Source organism: Cetorhinus maximus, chromosome 2 (assembly GCF_964194155.1).
Source record: "Cetorhinus maximus chromosome 2, sCetMax3.hap1.1, whole genome shotgun sequence".
NCBI lineage: Eukaryota > Metazoa > Chordata > Chondrichthyes > Lamniformes > Cetorhinidae > Cetorhinus > Cetorhinus maximus.
Window position 1 is genome coordinate 225,525,982 of NC_135880.1, and position 21,113 is coordinate 225,547,094.

Here is a 21,113-nt window from a genome sequence, read left to right on the forward strand (position 1 = left end):
GTGGTACAGTGACGAGCACAGACTGTGGGACATCAGGTAATAAAGGAGGCATGGAATTTTCAGAAGGAAATGTCTGCCAGCTGAATTCGATGCAGTTGGTGAATCTTTTGAGAGGAGGAGCAATGGTGCCTTGGATAGCTGCTGCTTTGAGAGAGAGAGAGAGGGAGAGGGAAGGAGCCCAGACTGGGAATCTCATTTGGTTGTGTTATAACTGTGACGTTTAATTGCTGCTTGATACATAATTAAATTACGGCTTCAATTGTCGCAAATTACTATTAAGTATCTCGTTTAAAATAGAGGTGAGATATTAGAATAACTACTGATTAGGTTCATTGGCCTGAAATCAATGATTCAGTCACTGGAGACCACTTGATCATATCTGTAACAAAAAATTCACACCTCTTCTCTTCTGGAGGTCCTGACTTGATGCTGTTAGGAATCTCGCTCAAGTGGCCATTCAGTTACGGGAGGAACCCCAGCTCAATCATATCCTCGCCTGACATCAACAGCAACAACAGCTTACATTTATATCGTGCCACTAACATAGCAAAATGTCCCAAATGGCACTCCATAGCAGCAATGATCAAATCAAATTTGACATAAAGGGATATGAAGACAAGTGACAAAAAGCTTTGCCAAAGAGGCGGGTTTTAAGGAGCAGAAAGAGAGACGTTTAGGGATGGAATTCCGGAGCTCAGAGCCTCGGCAGCTAAAGGTACGGACACTAGTGGTGGACCGACCAACATCGCGGAAGTGCAAGAGACCAGAAATAAAGGAGCAGAGATATTTTTTTTTGTTTCAATCATGGGATGTGGGCTTCGCTGACTAGGCCAGAATTTATTGCCCATCCCTAATTGCCCTTGAGAGGGTGTTGGTGAGCTGCCTTCTTGAACCGCTGCAGTCCATGTGGTGTAGGTACACCCACAGTGCTGTTAGGGAGGGAGTTCCAGGATTTTGACCCAGCGACAGTGAAGGAACGGCGATATATTTCCAAGTCAGGATGGTGAGTGGCTTGGAGGGGAACTTCCAGGTGGTGGTGTTCCCATCTATCTGCTGCCCTTGTCCTTCTAGATGATAGTGGTCATGGGTTTGAAAGGTGCTGCCTAAGGAGCCTTGGAGAATTCCTGCAGTGCATCTTGTAGATGGTACACACTGCTGCTGCTGTGTGTCGGTGGTGGAGGGTGTGAATGTTTGTGGATGGGGTGCCAAACAAGCAGGGCTGCTTTGTCCTGGACGGTGTCGATCTTCTTCAGTGTTGTGGGAGCTGCACTCATCCAGGCAAGTGGAGAGTATTCCATCACACTCCTGACTTGTGCCTTGTAGACAGGCTTTGGGGAGTCAGGAGGTGAGTTACTCGCCACAGGATTCCCAGCCTCTGACCTGCTCTTGTAGCCACAGTATTTATATGGCTAGTCCAGTTCTGTTTCTGGTCAATGGCAACTTCCAGGGTGTTGATAGTGAGGGATTCAGTGATGGTAATGCCATTGAATGTCAAGGAGAGATAGTTAGATTCTCTCTTGTTGGAAATGGTCATTGTCTGACACTTGTGTGGCACAATTGTTACTTGCCGCTTGTCAGCCCAAGCCTGGATATTGTCCAGGTCTTGCTGCATTTGGACATGGACTGCTTCAGTATCTGAGGAGTCGTGAATGGTGCTGAACATTGTGCAATCATCAGCAAACACCCCCACTTCTGACCTTATGATGGAAGGAAGGTCATTGATGAAGCAGCTGAAGATGGTTGGGCCGAGGACACTACCCTGGGGAACACCTGCAGTGATGTCCTGGAGCTGAGATGACTGACCTCCAACAACCACAACCATCTTCCTTTGTGCTAGGTATGACTCCAACCAGCAGAGAGTTTTCCCCCTGATTCCCATTGACTCCAGTTTTGCTAGGGCTCCTTGATGCCACACTCGGTCAAATGCTGCCTTGATGTCAAGGGCAGTCACTCTCACCTCACCTCGGGTGTTCAGCTCTTATGTCCATGTTTGAACCAAGGCTGTAATGAGGCCAAGAGCTGAGTGGCCCTGGCGGAACCCAAACTGGGCATCAGTGAGCAGGTTATTGCTAAGCAAGTGCCGCTTGATAGCACTGTTGATGACTCCTTCCATTACTTTACTGATGATCGAGAGTAGACTGATGGGGCAGTAATTGGTCGGATTTGATTTGTCCGGCTTTTTGTGTACAGGACATACCTGGGCAATTTTCCACATAGTCGGGTAGATGTCAGTGTTGTAGCTGTACTGGAACAGCTTGGCTAGGGGCGCAGCAAGTTCTGGAGCACAAGTCTTCAGTACAATTGCTGGAATATTGTCAGGGCACATAGCCTTTGCAGTATCCAGTGTCTTCAGCTGTTTCTTGATATCACGTGGAGTGAATCGAATTGGCTGAAGACTGGCACCTGTGACACTGGGGACCTCTGGAGGAGGCCGAGATGGATCATCCACTCGGCACTTCTGGCTGAAGATTGTTGCAAATGCTTCAGCCTTATCTTTAGCACTGATGTGCTGGGCTCCTCCATCATTGAGGATGAGGATATTTATGGAGCCTCCTCCTCCAGTGAGTTGTTTAACTGTCCACCACCATTCACGACTGGATGTGGCAGGACTGCAGAGCTTAGATCTGATCCACTGGTTGTGGGATCTCTTAGCTCTGTCTATCACTTGCTGCTTATGCTGTTAGGCACACAAGTAGTCCTGTGTTATAGCTTCACCAGGTTGACACCTCATTTTTAGACATGCCTGGTGCTGCGCCTGGCAAGTCATCCTGCACTCTTCATTGAACCAGGGTTGATCCCCTGGCTTGATGGTAATGGTAGAGTGGGGGATATGCCAGGCCATGAGGTTACAGATTGTGTTCAAGTACAATTCTGCTGCCAATGGCCCACAGCGCCTCATGGATGCCCAGTCTTGAGTTGCTAGATCTGTGCCAAATCTATCCCATTTAGCATGGTGGTAGTGCCACACAACACGATGGAGAGTATCCTCAATGTGAAGGCGGGACTTCATCTCCACAATGACTGTGCGGTGGTCACTCCTACCGACACTGTCATGGACAGATGCATCTGCAGCAGGCAGGTTGGTGAGAATGAGGTCAAGTGTGTTTTTCCTTTTTGTTGGTTCCCTCACCACCTGCCGCAGACCCAGTCTAGCAGCTATGTCAGTTAGGACTCGGCCAGCTCGATCAGTAGTGGTGCTACCGAGCCACTCTTGGAGATGGACATTGAAGTTCCCCACCCAGAGTACATTCTGTGCCCTTGCCACCCTCAGTGCTTCCTCCAAATGGTGTTCAACATGGAGGAGGCACTGATTCATCAGCTGAGGGAGGGTGGTACGTGGTAATCAGCAGGAGGTTTCCTCGCCCATGTTTGACCTGATGCCATGAGACTTTATGGGGTCCGGAGTCGATGTTGAGGACTCCCAGGGCAACTCCCTCCCGACTGTATATCACTGTGTCGCCACCTCTGCTGGGTCTGTCCTGTCTGGGACATTACCTGTAAGGTGTGATTCCGTGAGAGTGACTATGTCAGGCTGTTGCTTGACTAGTCTGTGAGACAGCTTTTACAATTTTGGCATAAACCCCCAGATGTTAATAAGGAGGACTTTGCAGGGTCAACAGGGCAGAGTTTGCCATGTTGTTTCCAGTGCCTAGGTCAATGGTGGGTCCTTTTAGACTTTTTAGCAGTTCAGTACAACTGAGTGGTTTGCTAGGCCATTTCAGAGGGCATTTAAGAGTCAACCACATTGCTGTAGGTCTGGAGGGTTTACCGGTTGGACGGTATAATATATTGTAATCACCAAGCATTTTGTTATATTGCCTTCTCTGCTGTCCTCTCTGTTGAAGAGTTGTAATTAAAGTTTGTTCAATAATGGCTGCCGGCCGTTGAGAACATGTTAGTCTTAGTGCAACACAGAGCAGAACGATAGCGACGGTGCTGGGATGGAATTCTTTGTTTACATTTCATTTGAGAAATTAAGCTTTGAAGAACATTGTGACACACTCTTTGGAATTTCTGAAATCCATTTTGAGGAAGTTTGAGCAATTTGAAAGATTGCTCCGTGTGCACATCATTTTCAGATACGCAGTGAATCAGCGCAGTACATCATTGAAAAAATGGCGTATTTGAGGACAATGGGGGAATTTACCCCTAACAAAGAGGACTGGTGTAATTACAAACAAAGGTTACACATTGGGCTGAAAGCAAATAAAATAGGAGATGAGGATAAAGTAACTGCTTTCCTCACCATGGGGCCAGGTGCCTTTGAGGTAGTGTCTACCCAACGTTGTCAAAGAGACCCCAGTACTATGGAATATGCTGAAATTAAAGAGATCCTTGACTCACATTATGGCATGACTAAGAGTGAAATTGCACTGAGAGTTATGTTCGGTCAGTTGCCAAGTGAGACTGTTCCACATTATATTCTCGAATTAAAGAAACTCTCTCGTCACAGTGGGTTTGGCACAAACTCAGAAATCAATCTCAGAGACATGTTCATAGTAGGCCTAAAGAACAATAAAATCCAGGCCAAGCTTTTGAAAAAGGCAATAAACTGACGTGAAAGGAGAGCACAGCCAAGGAAGTGGCAGAAAGATGGTTTCAAATTGCAGGGAGCTCTTTTCCTGAGTCAGCAGGGGAGGTTGACTGGATTTCAGTGAGATCCAGGCCATGTTCACAGTCTCAGAGTTAGAAATTTAGATGCTACCCTTGCCATGGTAGCCACCAACAATTTAAATGCCCCCCCCCCACCTCCTTTCCAGTCAAAGTGCTGTGCCTGTGGGGAAATTTGTCATAGCCGGATAGCATGCAGGACTAGAGGAAACAATAATGCCCCAGGTGCAATTGAGCATGTGTCAGTTTTACTCAGTGCAATACAACACCGAGGATCACAGAGATAGAGAGGGCTGACACCATGGAGGGATTTGAAACTACTGACGAGAATTGCCAGACCAGGAGTCAATATTAGTCACCAAATGGGGGAGGAGATGGCTGGACAGGACTCTGTGCGAATTTGGAGACAAGGAGCAGAGTATTGGAGGCTGCAAGATGAGAGGTCAGCCAGGAGAGCATTGAAATAGTCAGGTTTGTAGCTATATTCCAGCGGGATGGTCGTCAGTAGCGTGATCTTGAGTTTTTCTCCCCCCACTCCCTAGTCCAGGAACACAAAAACTAATAAGATTGGTCCAGCTACAAATCTAGATCTAATCAACTCAGTATGGAGATTTCAACTGGAGGATTGTGTCCCGGACACTTTAGGAAGATGTCAAGGCCTCCCTCACCCTGAGTGCCCAAAGCTTTCTGATCTGCAAGTAAGGTCAGTAAAAATTCTGCTCAGGGATGAGGAACTTCGCTGATGTGGATAGGTTGGAGAAGTCGGGGTTGGAGAGAAGAAAATTGGGGGGAGATTTGATGGAGGAAAACCAAATCATGAGAGGTTGGACAGAGCAGATCAGGAGAAACTGTTCCCATAGGTGGAAGGATTGAAAACCAGAGGGCACTGATTTAAAGTGATTGGCAAAACAACCAGCAGCAACTTGAGGTAAAACTTTCATTTACACAGCCTGCGGTTAGGGCCTGGAATGCAGAGGCAGATTCAATCGTGGCTTTCAAACGAGAATCGTATCATCTGAAGAGGAAAAACTTGCAGGTAGAGGATGAGGCAGGGAGTGGGACTAACTGAGTTGCTCTTACGCAGAGCCAGCCTAGACATGACAGGCCGAATGCCTCCTTCTGTGCTGTCACCATTCTGTTGATTTTAGCTCAACACAGCCAGGAATCAAATCGAAGGCCCCACGACAGATGTATAAACCCTCCAAGCCATTGCCACCCAGCGTAGACCCTATCCGATCTCTCAAGAGCTCTGTTACATGAAGGACAATGGGGCTCACAGCCACTGGCACTTCAGAAACCATTCATTCTGATCTCAAACGCCGTAAATGAGTTGTTATCTGTTATGTGAGAAAAAAAACCCATTTCCTTTGGGTGCTATTTGTGTCGAAATCATAAACTTGCCTATAAAAAATGAGTTTATAGTGTCAGCGAAGTGAGCACTCAGAGGATATCCCCACTCCCTGATGGTCACTGCTGTTACCATGGTAACACACACTGATCCAGCGGACACTGAAAAGGCAGTAAAGAATCAGCCAGCTTTGTGTTTCCTTGGTGGGAATTTGGTTCAGGTGACCAGGTACCAGGTATTGAGGATGGGAGCAGTGGGCTGGCCCTGCAGTTACCAACTCACAGTGGGTCTGGCAGCAACAATGCAAACCAAGAGCAGATGGCAGTCGTAGAGAATCATCAGTCAGTGTACAGCACTCTCACCTTCAAATCTCACTCCAAAAAATTCAGTACATAATCTACGCTGACACTCCCGTGCAGTACTGAGGGAGTGCTGCACTGTCGGAGGGTCAGTACTGAGGGAGTGCTGCACTGTCGGAGGGTCAGTACTGAGGGAGTGCTGCACTGTCGGAGGGTCAGTACTGAGGGAGTGCTGCACTGTCGGAGGGTCAGTGCTGAGGGAGCGCCGCACTGTCGGAGGGTCAGTACTGAGGGAGTGCTGCACTGTCAGAGGCTCAGTACTGAGGGAGCACCGCACTGTCAGAGGGTCAGTACTGAGGGAGTGCTGCACTGTCGGAGGGTCAGTACTGAGGGAGTGCTGCACTGTCGGAGGGTCAGTACTGAGGGAGTGCTGCACTGTCAGAGGCTCAGTACTGAGGGAGCACCGCACTGTCAGAGGGTCAGTACTGAGTGAGTGCTGCACTGTCAGAGGGTCAGTCCTGAGGGAGTGCTGCACTGTCAGAGGCTCAGTACTGAGGGAATGCTGCACTGTCAGAGGGTCAGTCCTGAGGGAGTGCTGCACTGTCAGAGGCTCAGTACTGAGGGAGTGCTGCACTGTCAGAGGGTCAGTACTGAGGGAGTGCCGCACTGTCAGAGGCTGAGTACTGAGGGAGTGCCGCACTGTCAGAGAGTCAGTACTGAGGGAGTGCTGCACTGTCAAAGGGTCAGTACTGAGGGAGTGCCGCACTGTCAGAGGGTCAGTACTGAGGGACTACTGCACTGTCAGAGGGTCAGTACTGAGGGAGTGCTGCACTGTCAGAGGGTCAGTACTGAGGGAGTGCTGCACTGTCAGAGGGTCAGTACTGAGGGAGTGCTGCACTGTCGGAGGGTCAGTACTGAGGGAGTGCTGCACTGTCGGAGGGTCAGTACTGAGGGAGTGCTGCACTGTCGGAGGGTCAGTACTGAGGGAGCGCCGCACTGTCGGAGGGTCAGTACTGAGGGAGCGCCGCACTGTCGGAGGGTCAGTACTGAGGGAGTGCCGCACTGTCGGAGGGTCAGTACTGAGGGAGTGCCGCACTGTCGGAGGGTCAGCACTGAGGGAGTGCCGCACTGTCGGAGGGTCAGTACTGAGGGAGTGCCGCACTGTCAGAGGGTCAGTACTGAGGGAGTGCTACACTGTCAGAGGGTCAGTACTGAGGGAGTGCTGCACTGTCAGAGGGTCAGTACTGAGGGAGTGCTGCACTGTCAGAGGGTCAGTACTGAGGGAGTGCCGCACTGCCAGAGGGTCAGTACTGAGGGAGTGCCGCACTGTCAGAGGGTCAGTACTGAGGGAGTGCTGCACTGTCAGAGGGTCAGTACTGAGGGAGTGCCGCACTGTCAGAGGGTCAGTACTGAGGGAGTGCTGCACTGTCAGAGGGTCAGCACTGAGGGAATGCTACACTGTCAGAGGGTCAGTACTGAGGGAATGCTACACTGTCAGAGGGTCAGTACTGAGGGAGTGCTGCACTGTCAGAGGGTCAGCACTGAGGGAATGCTACACTGTCAGAGGGTCAGTACTGAGGTAATGCTACACTGTCAGAGGGTCAGTACTGAGGGAATGCTACACTGTCAGAGGGTCAGCACTGAGGGAATGCTACACTGTCAGAGGGTCAGTACTGAGGTAATGCTACACTGTCAGAGGGTCAGTACTGAGGGAGTGCTGCACTGTCAGAGGGTCAGTACTGAGGTAATGCTACACTGTCAGAGGGTCAGTACTGAGGGAGTGCTACACTGTCAGAGGGTCAGTACTGAGGGAGTGCTGCACTGTCAGAGGGGCTGTTTTGGTCTTTCAGCTGAGACTTTAAACCATGGCCTTGTTTGTCTTCATAAATACATCACAATCCTTTGGAGAATTCTCCTCAGCTCCAGCTATCCTCAGAGGTAAAACTTTCTTTTACCATCTCTTGACTGTGGATGCCCCAGTCCCTTGTTCTGGCTAATGTTACAATACTTCCAAGCTAATTCAGCTGATTACTTCCTTTTACAAGACACTGAGGACCACTGTACATTCTCCCACTTGCTTCAAACTAGACAATCTTCCATCTTCTGTTCACACATAAGATTCAAGCTGAGATTAAGTCTCATCCGCATTCCACATGGTCAGCGATGATGTTATTTCTTTACTCTGCATACAGTTCAGGTCTCTCTAACTCATTTATGTTGGCTAACTCTCCCAGCAAGCCACAAACTGCACCAGAGAGAACTTCTATAAGCCCCACCCGTCTCCATGGTAACACAGCCGGGGCTGTCCTCAAACTGACATTTATGTTCATTATCCCTCATTTACAATTTCCTTTTGATCGGATGAAGTAAATGGGATTTACAACCTTTGAGTTTACCAAATGTTTTTAAACTAATTTAGCTTTAACTCCCAAAACACAACATCTCTCTGGAGTGTCTTTGCTGAGAGCATTAAGAGACATCAGGTTTCCAGCTCTTTAGCTCAGTAATCCTACCTGCTGTTTTACAGCTCTCTCTCCCTTCTATACTGTCAGATATAGAGTCGTGCTCGGATAGCTCAGTTTAATACAATGCATTCTGCTACCATTCCTTCACTGTCGCTGGGTCAAAATCCTGGAACTCCCTCCCTATCAGCACTGTGGGTGCACTTACACCACAGGGACTGCAGCGGTTCAAGAAGGCAGCTCACCACCAAGGGCAACCAGGGATGGGCAATAAATGCTGGCCCAGCCAGCGACACTCACATCCTGTGAAAGAATGAAAAAAGCTATCCTGTAATGGCCATCCTTTGTACTGTCCATCTGAAAACCTGTTTCTGGTTCAGCTGATTGGTATTTTTGAATTGTTTGTTTTTTTCCTAATGATGGATAAATCTTGCAAGTCCCAGAGCTCGGGTTATCACAATTAAGGCTTTAGAATCTGTAACATCGATGAGAGGAAGGCAGAATTTTTGTAAAAGGTGTGAGATCCATTGGTCTTTGCCTGTCCTGCTGGAGATTGATTAAGATCCTGTGGGCTTGTTGCAGAGTTTTAAGTCTGCGTTAAACCGCACACTGGCTGACAGTAGCTGATGAACTATTGGCACAGCCACAGCGCCAGTGTCAAATCTGTAATACTCCCTCCTTTCCTGACTCTGCATCTAGAACTCTCCGCACATTGTCCCATTTTCCATGGCTCTCATGTGGTTGTCTTTTCTCAGACCCTTTCCTGTCATAACTTCCCCCTTTCAAAATTACTGTCATCAACTCCTCCTCAAAAAAACACCCTTGATCCCACTGTCCTTGCGAGCGACTTGCCCACTCCAGTCTTCCTTTCTTCCCGAAGGCCCTTGGAATCGAGTGGTGCCTCCCTAAACCTTGACCATCTCTCCCAATTCTTTCAGGTTTCAGTTCCTGCCCAGCATTGATGCAGCCTTAATCACAGCCACAGTGATATACTCTGCGATTATACATGTGCTATATTATCTCGTAATGTTTTCCTCAACTCTTCGCAGCCTTTGACACAACTGACCTCAAACATTCCCCTCAATGCCTCTCTTCCCAGCTTAATTGGATAGCCCTGGTTTCACTCTCTTAACTAACTGTAGCCAGAGATATGCTATTATTACCCCCCTTCTTGCCACCAAACTATTACCTCCAAGAGCCACCACCCCCGACCTTCCCCCAGAATCTACCCCTGACCCCTCCTCTGCCTCATCTAAATGTTGCTCCTTAGTGACATCATCCACAGACATGGGATCAGCTCCTTCCACATGGACACTCATGACATCGATCACCTCTCCACTGCTCCCGGGTTGTTGGGGTGCTTGTCCAACATTCAATCCTAGATGAGTCGCAACTTCCTCCAGTTAAAAATTGGGAAGGTTCCTCACCACAAACCCCATTTTCAGGAACATGTTTCCACTCCCTCCCTGGCCATTTTCAGGTTTAACCTGATCACTTGTGACCTCAGTGTCCTATCTGACCCTGAATTGGGCGTTCAATCCCATATCCTGTTCATCACGAGTCGGTTGGGTAGTGAAATTGTCACTGGGCTAGTAATCCAGAGACCCAGGGTAATGCTCTAAGGACCTGGGTACGATACCCACCATGACAGATGGTGGAATTTGAATTCAATTTAAAAATCTGGAATTAAAAGCCTAATGATGACCATCAAACCATTGCCAATTGTTGTAAAAACCCATCTGGTTCACGAATGCCCTTTAGAGAAGGAAACCTGCCGTCTTTACCTCATCTGGCTTACATGTGACTCCAGACCCACAGCAATGTGGGTGACACAGTTCTCGAGGGCAATTAAGGACGGGCAGTAAATGCTGGCCTAGCCAGTGAAGCCCCATCTCAGGAATAAAAAAAACAAAGACACCCACTTTCACCATTGAAGATGCCCCCACCTTAGCTTATCTGCTGCTGAAACCCTCACCTATCCCTTTATTATCTGCCAACTTGACTGTTCCAGTGCTCACCCGGTCAACCTCCCGGTCTCCATAAATTCTTAGCTCATTCAAAACATTCTGTCCATATCCTGTCCCATATCAAGCCTCATTCATCCATCGCCCACACCACTCCCCACCCCCAACCACCCCCAACCACCCCCTTGCTGACCTACATTGGCCCCTGGTTCCCCCATCTCAAGTTTAAAATTCTATCCCTGTGTTTAAATCCATCATATTATAGCCACTCACTATCTCTGTAACAATATTATAGCCACTCCCTATCTCTGTAACCATATTATAGCCACTCACTATCTCTGTAACAATATTATAGCCACTCACTATCTCTGTAACCATATTATAGCCACTCACTATCTCTGTAACCATATTATAGCCACTCCCTATCTCTGTAACCATATTATAGCCACTCCCTATCTCTGTAACCATATTATAGCCACTCACTATCTCTGTAACCATATTATAGCCACTCACTATCTCTGTAACCATATTATAGCCACTCACTATCTCTGTAACCATATTATAGCCACTCACTATCTCTGTAACCATATTATAGCCACTCCCTATCTCTGTAACAATATTATAGCCACTCCTTATCTCTGTAACCATATTATAGCCACTCACTATGTCTCTGACTTTCTCCAGCCTTCCCATCTACACAATTCTATGTTCCTCCAACTATGGCATTTTGCATATTCCCGTAACCCTTCTCATCACAATTAATGGCCGTGCCTTCTGCAGCCTGGGCCCTAAACTCTGGAATTCCCTCCCGAAACCTCTCTACCTCTCTCTTTCTCCTCCTGTAAGGCCCTCTGTAAAATCCATCTATTAGGCCAAGACTGTGGCCACCACTCCTAACACCTTCTTGTCTCAATATCTATTTTTAAAAATTACATTCCTGTGAAACACATTGGCCATTTTGCCAAAGCTATGACACTCTAGAAATGTAAGTTGTTGTTGTTGTTGTTGTGAGCCTAGACAGTGAGGGTCAGCAAGGTATCAACAATCAGGGCAAAGGCACCACATTCAAAAGTGACCCTTTCCTCAGTCAACGCCAATACCAACCAACACCAACACCAACACACACCAACACCAACCCACACCAACCCACACCAAACCACACCAACACCAACCCACACCAACCCACACCAAACCACACCAACACCAACACACACCAACACCAACACACACCAACACCAACCCACACCAACCCACACCAAACCACACCAACACCAACACCAACACACACCAACACCAACACACACCAACCCACACCAACACCAACGCACACCAACACCAACACACACCAACACCAGCCCACACGAACCCACACCAACACCAACACACACCAACCCACACCAACCCACACCAACCGACACCAATACCAACACACACCAACCCACACCAATACCAACACACACCAACACCAACACACACCAACCCACACCAATACCAACACACACCAACACCAACCCACACCAACCCACACCAATACCAACACACACCAACACCAACCCACACCAACCCACACCAATACCAACACACACCAACCAACACCAACACACCAACGCACACCAACACCAACGCACACCAACACCAACGCAAACCAACCCACACCAACACCAACACACACCAACCCACTCCAACACCAACCAACACCAACGCATACCAACCCACACCAACACCAACGCACACCAACCCACACCAACACCAACACACCAATACCAACACACACCAACCCACACCAACACCAACGCAAACCAACCCACACCAACACCAACACACACCAACCCACTCCAACACCAACACCAACACCAATGCACACCACCCCACACCAACACCAACAAACACCAACACCAACGCACACCAACCCACACCAACACCAACACACCAACACCAACGCACACCAACACCAACGCAAACCAACCCACACCAACACCAACACACACCAACCCACTCCAACACCAACCAACACCAACACCAACGCATACCAACCCACACCAACACCAACACCAACGCACACCAACCCACACCAACACCAACAAACACCAACACCAACGCACACCAACCCACACCAACACCAACGCACACCAACACTAACACACACCAACCCACACCAACACCAACCAACACCAACATCAACGCACACCAACCCACACCAACACCAACGCACACCAACACCAACACACACCAACCTACACCAACACCAACACACACCAACACCAACACACACCAACACACACCAACACCAACGCACACCAACCCTCACCAACACCAACACACCAATACCAACACACACCAACCCACACCAACACCAACGCAAACCAACCCACACCAACACCAACACACACCAACCCACTCCAACACCAACCAACACCAACACCAACGCATACCAACCCACACCAACACCAACACCAATGCACACCACCCCACACCAACACCAACAAACACCAACACCAATGCACACCAAGCCACACCAACACTAACACACCAACACCAACGCACACCAACACCAACGCAAACCAACCCACACCAACACCAACACACACCAACCCACTCCAACACCAACCAACACCAACACCAACGCATACCAACCCACACCAACACCAATACCAACGCACACCAACCCACACCAACACCAACAAACACCAACACCAACGCACACCAACCCACACCAACACCAATGCACACCAACACTAACACACACCAACCCACACCAACCAACACCAACATCAACGCACACCAACCCACACCAACACCAACGCACACCAACACCAACACACACCAACCTACACCAACACCAACACACACCAACACCAACACACACCAACACACATCAACACCAACGCACACCAACCCACATCAACACTGACCCACACCAACACCAATGCAAACCAACACCAACACCAACACACAACACCAACACCAACACACACCAAACAACACCAGTCCACACCAACACCAACGCACACCAACACCAATGCAAACCAACCCACACCAACACCAACACACACCAACCCACTCCAACACCAACCAACATCAACACCAACGCATACCAACCCACACCAACACCAACACCAACACACACCAACCCACTCCAACACCAACCAACATCAACACCAACGCATACCAACCCACACCAACACCAACACCAACACACACCAACCCACATCAACACTGACCCACACCAACACCAACACCAATGCAAACCAACACCAACACCAACACACAACACCAACACCAACCCACACCAACACCAACACACACCAAACAACACCAGTCCACACCAACACCAACACACACCAACAGCAAACGTACACCAACACCAATGCACACCAATCCACACCCACACCAACACACACCAACACCAACGCATACCAATGTACACCAACACACACCAACAACAACATGCACCAACCCATATAAACACCAACACCAACACGCACCAACCCACACCAACACCAACGTATACCAACACCAACCCACATCAACACCAACACACAACAACCCACACTAACACCAACCCACACCAACACCAACACACACCAACCCACACCAACACCAACACACACCAACCCACACCAACACCAACACCAACCAACACCAACGCACACCAACACTAACCCATACCAACCCACACCAACACCAACAAACACCAACACCAATGCACACCAACCCATACCAACACCAACGCACACCAGCACCAATACACACCAACCAACACCAACGCACACCAACCCACACCAACACTCATGCTCACATCCACACCCACACTCACCCCCCACTCACTCCCAAGCTCACTCCTACACACTCCCACGCTCACCCCACACTCACATTCGCACTTAAACTCATGCTCACACTCAGAGTCACACCCACGATCATGCTCACGCTAATACCCACACATACACTCACACTCACACCCACATTCCCACACACACTCACATTCACTCACTCCCATTTTCCCATACACTCATGCCATCACTCTTGCCCACACACATCTATACTCTTGCCTGCACTCACACCCATGCTCACATCCATGCTCACACTCACTCCACATTCACTCCCACAGTCACACTCACTCCCACACTCACACTCACTCCCACTCAAACTCACACCTGCACTCACGCTCAGACCCGCCCCCACGCTTACACTCATACCCACGCTCACACTCACGCTCACACTCACTCCATGCTCAGTCCCATCCTCACTCCCACCCTCACTCCCACGCTCACTCCCGCACTCACTCCCACGCTCGCTCACTCCCACCTCACTCCCACATTCACACTCATGCCCACTCCCACACTCACTCCCACACTCTGAGGGAGAGGGATATTTGTGATGATGCTGTACTGTGCAGTAGGAGAGGGCTGGGGCTGAGTGTGATGTTGATTGTGTCTCTGATTTTTCAGAGTTGTCCCCACACTCACTGATTTACAGTTAGTTTTCTCTCTCTCTCTCTCTCCCACTCTCCTAACATGGCGCTCATTATCTGCAGGTGGTGCATCTGGACAGCACTAAGGAGGAAGACGATGTACAGAAGATCCCAATCCAGACCCAGTATTACGACATGGCTGCTCCAGAATCATCTCCCTACTCACAGAAATCGGTGAGATTGCTCACTCCTCGATAACATCAGTTACCATTTCCCAGCCTCATTCAGGTAGCATTTAAACCATCACAAACTCACAAACTGGTCATTGCCGCTTTCCACAGCTCCCCATTGCTGCCTGATTATAGCCAGAATGGGCCGGGTGGCCCTGATAATGATCATTCGTGGTCAGGCCTTCACCACATCACCATAACTCATATCAGTCATGGAAAACCTGCATTCTCTCCACCCAATGAGAAATTCCTGACTGGCTGTGACCCCACACCATTCTCTGGGCCACTGTTAAAGCCATTTATCATTTTCTTTCACTCAGTCCCTCTCTTTCTCTCTCACACATTGAGTTTCTGTCCTCTCTTCCTATTCTCTCTATCTCCCACTCTCTCTGTCTCCTTTCCCTCTCTGTCCCCCCCCCCCTCTCTCTATCTCCCCCTCTCTCTGTCTCCTTTCCCTCTCTGTCCCCCCCCCCTCTCTCTGTCTCCCCCTCTCTTTGTCTCTCCCTCTCTTGGTCTCCCCCCTCTCAATCTCCCCCTCCGTCTCTGTCTCTTTTTTCTCTGTTTGTGATTTGCTCTGTCACTCTCTTGATCTCTGTCATTCCTTTTCTATCTCTGTCTCTATTTCTCTCTATATTTTGAATTCTGTTGTTCTCTCACTCTCTGAGTTTCTCTCTCTCTCTGTCTGTTCCTTTTTGTGTTTCCTGCCGTGTTTCTCTCAACCTTTCAGTTTGTTTCACTTTCACTTTTTCTCTGTTGCTCTTTCTAGCTTGCTCTCTGTTCTACTCTTCTTTTCTCTGTTACTCGCTATCTCTTGCTTTCTTTCTCTCTCTCTCTTTCTCTCTCTCTCTCTCTCTCTGTCTCTCTTCCCTCTCTATCTCTTGCTTTCCCTCTGTCTCTCTCTGATTCACTCTGATCTCTCTGCAAAATGGAACCAGAGATTTGGATGTGACCAAGTCCTTTCTGAAGAAATCACTCAGACCCTGAGCTGTGCTGATAACACACACACTCCTCTGACATCAATTACCTAACACTAATTATTGTTCAATTTCACTGGTGTAAAGAGGTGTCAGCTGTGGCTCAGTTCATAGCACCCTCGCCTTTGAATCAGAGGGTTGTGGGTTCATGTCCCACTCCCGGAAACCAAGAACTGTGATTGTACTTGAAAAGAGTTGCAATCTGTGACTGTTGATAACTCGAAAGAGTTTCACTGGTGTAAACTGGTCCTGCCTGGCAGCCATGGTTAACGAGATTGGTAGATATTGCCACAGGGTGATGTTACTTTACCAGCTGGGCATAGTGCCTACACCTGGTGAGGACCTGATCAAGCTTGCTAACACTACCCGCTGGGTCAAATACTTTGCCCATACTCAGTGTCCACCTGGCGCTTGATGAATGGCCAGATGGGATCGGGGTCAGAGAGACCCAGTGGATCAGGACCCTGGATGGGAATCAGGAGCTGGTTGCAGACAGGCAGCTGTTCTCTGAAAACACTGTCAAAAGGACTGCCCCCACGCCCACCCTCACCCCCACCCCCACTTCCACCCACCCCAACTTTGAAAACGGTGAAGGTGAAACGATGAACCAATGTAAACGAGCAATGGACGTTGTCCCGAAATGCACATGGACCCAGCCGAACCGACCCAGCAGCCCTCTCAGTCAGACAGCAATACTCACCACAAAGCCCTTGTTCCCTCCTTAACCTCCCACCTCACCAGGTCCCAGGAACCTCTCAATCAGCTGCACAAAGGTACAAACTGCAGCAAATGAAATCTCTATAGCACCATTAACATGATAAAATGTCCCAAGATGCCTCACAGGAATGTGACCAAGCAACATATAACACGGAGTCACATAAGGAGATATTAGGGACAGGTGACCAAACGCTCAGTCAAAGAGGTCAGTTTTAAGGAGCATCATAAAGGAGGAGAGAGAGGCTGAGAGGTTTCGAGATGGAATTCCAGAGCTTAGGACCCAGGCAGCACGCTGACAATGGTGGAATGATTAAAATTGGGGTTTGGCAAGAGACCAGAATGAGAGAAGCAAAGATACCTTGGAGGATTGTGGGGCTGGAGGGGGTGCCAGGCAGGGAGGGACAAAGCCTTGCAGGGGCTTGGAAACCAGGATGAGAATTTTAAGATTGAGATGAGACCAGGAGTCAGCGGAGGTCAGTGAACACTAAGGGTGTCGGAGAAAGGGGACTTGGTACAAGTTACAATACAACAGAACACAAACTACATCCAGTTGGAACGTTGTTCGATTAATTTTAGTGAGAAACAGGGAATGGGTCAGGTCCAGAGAGAAAGAAACCACCAGAGTTACAAAGGATAGGAAAGAAGAAGAGATCAATCAGAGAGCAGGGATTAGTTGATACTCAGTTTGTGTCCCAAACTCCTGTGGATAGTGGGAGGCAGTGGAGACCGAAGGAGGAAGCGAGTCCAGGCTTTGAACTGCCAAAAAGTGGAGATTCAGCAATGATTCTTGATTCCAATACAGTGAAGACACGGAGAAGAGGATTAGAGCAGGACTTGGAGCTTAGGAGTAAGGCTGAAGGAAAGTGACCATGTCATCACTTGTAGAGAGAGATGAGAGGTTGACATGAGCTTGAGGATTCCAAAATTCAGGTGATATTCAACAAATGAAACTCTTGTATTTCCCTGGTCCCTTATCATGTCTCCCAGGATGTTCCAAAGTGCTTCATGTACAAGCGATGATATTGGTTAATTATTGTAAGTTCAGCAGTGGGTCATAAAGCAATATGTCAGCCTGAGTTCAACACTGACAGGATTTACCACAGGCAGAAATTCATCTTGGACAAGTCTTTAATTTTATCACAGTCTATCCAAACCACTATATCAGGATGTTCTAAGGTACAATTCCACACACACTGACTCTCACTGAGGTACGGGTTGCACACACACTGACTCTCACCGGGGTACGGGTTGCACACACACTGACCCTCACTGGGGTACAGTTCCACACACACTGACTCTCACTGGGGTACGGGTTCCACACACACTGACTCTCACCGGGGTACGGGTTCCACACACACTGACTCTCACTGGGGTACGGGTCCCACACACACTGACTCTCACTGGGGTACGGGTTCCACACACAGTGACTCTCACTGGGGTACGGGTTCCACACACACTGACTCTCACTGGGGTACGGGTCCCACACACACTGACTCTCACTGGGGTACGGGTCCCACACGCACTGACTCTCACTGGGGTACGGGTCCCACACACACTGACTGTCACTGGGGTACGGGTCCCACACACACAATTTTTTTAATTCATTTGCAGGATGTGGGCTTCACTGGCTGGGTCAGCATTTATTGCCCATCCCTGGTTGCCCTTGAGAAGGTGGTGGTGAGCTGCCTTCTTGAGCCGCTGCAGTCCATGTGATGTAGGTACACCCACAGTGCTGTTAGGGAGGGAGTTCCAGGATTTTGACCCAGCGACAGTGAAGGAACGGTGATATATTTCCATGTCAGGATGGTGAGTGGCTTGGAGAGAACTTCCAGGTGGTGGTGTTCCCATCTATCTACTGTCCTTGTCCTTCTAGATGGTAGTGATTGTGGGTTTGGAAGGTGCTGTCGAAGGAGCCTTGATGAATTGCTGCAGGGCATCTTATAGATGGTACACACTGCTGCTATTATGCGTCGGTGCTGGAGGGAGTGAATGTTTGTGGATGTGGTGCCAATCAAGCGGGGCTGCTTTACCCTGGATGGTGTCAAGCTTCTTGAATGTTGTGGGAGCTGCACTCATCCAGGCAAGTGGGGAGTATCCCATCACACTCCTAAGCAAGTGCCCTATAGATGGTGGACAGGCTTTGGGGAGTCAGGAGGTGAGTTACCGGTCACAGGATTCCCAGTCTCTGACCTGCTCTTGTAGCCACAGTATTTATATGGCTAGTACAGTTCAGTTTCTGGTCAATGGTAACCACCCGGATGTTGATAGTGGGTGATTCAGGCTGACATATTTATGACCCACTGCTGAACTTACAATAATTAACCAATATCAACGCTTGTACATGAAGCACTTTGGAACATCCTGGGAGACATGATAAGGAACCAGGGAACACAACAGTTTCATTCGTTGAATATCACCTGAACTTTGCAATCCTCAAGCTCATGTTAACCTCTCATCTCTCTCTACAAGTGATGATAAGGTCACTTTCCTTTACCCGCACTCCTAAGCTCCAAGTCCTGCTCACATTCTCCTCCCTGTGTCTTCACTGTATTGAACGTCAAGGGGTGATGGTTGGATTCTCTCTAGTTGGAGATGGTCATTGCCTGACACTTGTGTGGCGTGAATGTTATTTGCCACTTGTCAGCCTAAGCCTGGATATTATCCAGGTCTTGCTGCATTTGGACATGGACTGCTTCAGTATCCGAGGAATTGCAAATAGTGCTGAACATTGTGCAATCATTAGCGAACATCCCCACTTCTGACCTTGTGATGCAAGGAAGGTTGTTGATAAAGCAGCTGAAGATGGTTGGGCTGAGGACACTACCTTGAGGAACTCCTGCAGTGATGTCTGGAGCTGAGCTGACTGACCTCCAACAACCACAACCATCTTCCTTTGTGCTCGGTATGACTCCATCCAGTGGAGAGTTTTCCCCCTGATACCCATTGACTCCAGTTTTGCTAGGGCTCCTTGATGCCACACTCAGTCAAATGCTGCCTTGATGTCAAGGGCAGTCACTATCACCTCACCTCTGGAGTTCAGCTCTTTTGTCCATGTTTGAACCAAGGCTGTAATGAGGTCAGGAGCTGAGTGGCCCTGGCGGAACCCAAACTGGGCATCAGGGAGCAGGTTATTGCTAAGCAAGTGCCTCTTGATAGCACTGTTCATGACCCCTTCCATTACTTTACTGATGATTGAGAGTAGACTGATGGGGTGGTAATTGGCCGGGTTGGATTTGTCCTGCTTTTTGTATACAGGACATACCTGGGCAATTTTCCACATTGCTGGGTAGATGCCAGTGTTGTAGCTGTACTGGAACAGCTTGGCAAGGTGCACAGCTAATTCTGGAGCACAAGTCTTCAGTACTATTGCCGGAATATTGACAGGGCCCATAGCCTTTGCAGTATCCAGTGTCTTCAGCCGTTTCCTGATATCATGTGGAGTGAATTGAATTGGCTGAAGACTGGCACCTGTGATGTGGGGACCTCCGGAGGAGGCCGAGATGGATCATCCACTGGGCACTTCTGGCTGAAGATTGTAGCAAATGCTTCAGCCTTATCTTTTGCACTGATGTGCTGGGCTCCTCCATCATTGAGGATGGGGATATTTGTGGAGCCTCCTCCTCCAGTGAGTTGTTTAATTGTCCACCACCATTCACAACTGGATGTGGCAGGACTGCAGAGCTTAGATCTGATCCATTGGTTGTGAGATCTCTTAGCTCTGTCTATTACTGCTGCTTATGCTGTTTGGCATGCAAGTAGTCCTGTGTTATAGCTTCACCAGGTTAACGCCTCATTTTTGGGTATGCCTGGTGCTGCTCCTGGCATGCCCTCCTGCACTCTTCATTGAACCAGGGTTGATCCCCTGGCTTGATGGTAAAGGTAGAGTGGGGGATATGCCAGGCCATGAGTTTACAGATTGTGTTTGAGTAAAATTCTGCTGCTGATGATGGCCCACAGCGCCTCATGGATGCCCAGTCTTGAGTTGCTAGATCCGTTCAGTGCCACACAGCATATTGAGGATATTCGTGACTTCGTCTCCACAATGACTGAGCGGTGGTCGCTCCTACCGATACTGTCATGGACAGATGCATCTGCGG

The 21,113-nt window shown here is 48.9% G+C and overlaps 1 protein-coding gene across 1 annotated transcript in view; it reads left to right on the plus strand.

Annotated features, from left to right (window-relative positions):
* nectin1b (nectin cell adhesion molecule 1b) overlaps positions 1 to 21,113 on the plus strand; it is a 603,780-nt gene that overhangs the window by 565,883 nt on the left and 16,784 nt on the right. Inside the window, exon 8 of the mRNA XM_078533103.1 lies at positions 15,219 to 15,329. Within this exon, the coding sequence (XP_078389229.1) occupies positions 15,219 to 15,329 (111 nt within the window). The remainder of the gene's footprint in view (positions 1 to 15,218; positions 15,330 to 21,113) is intronic.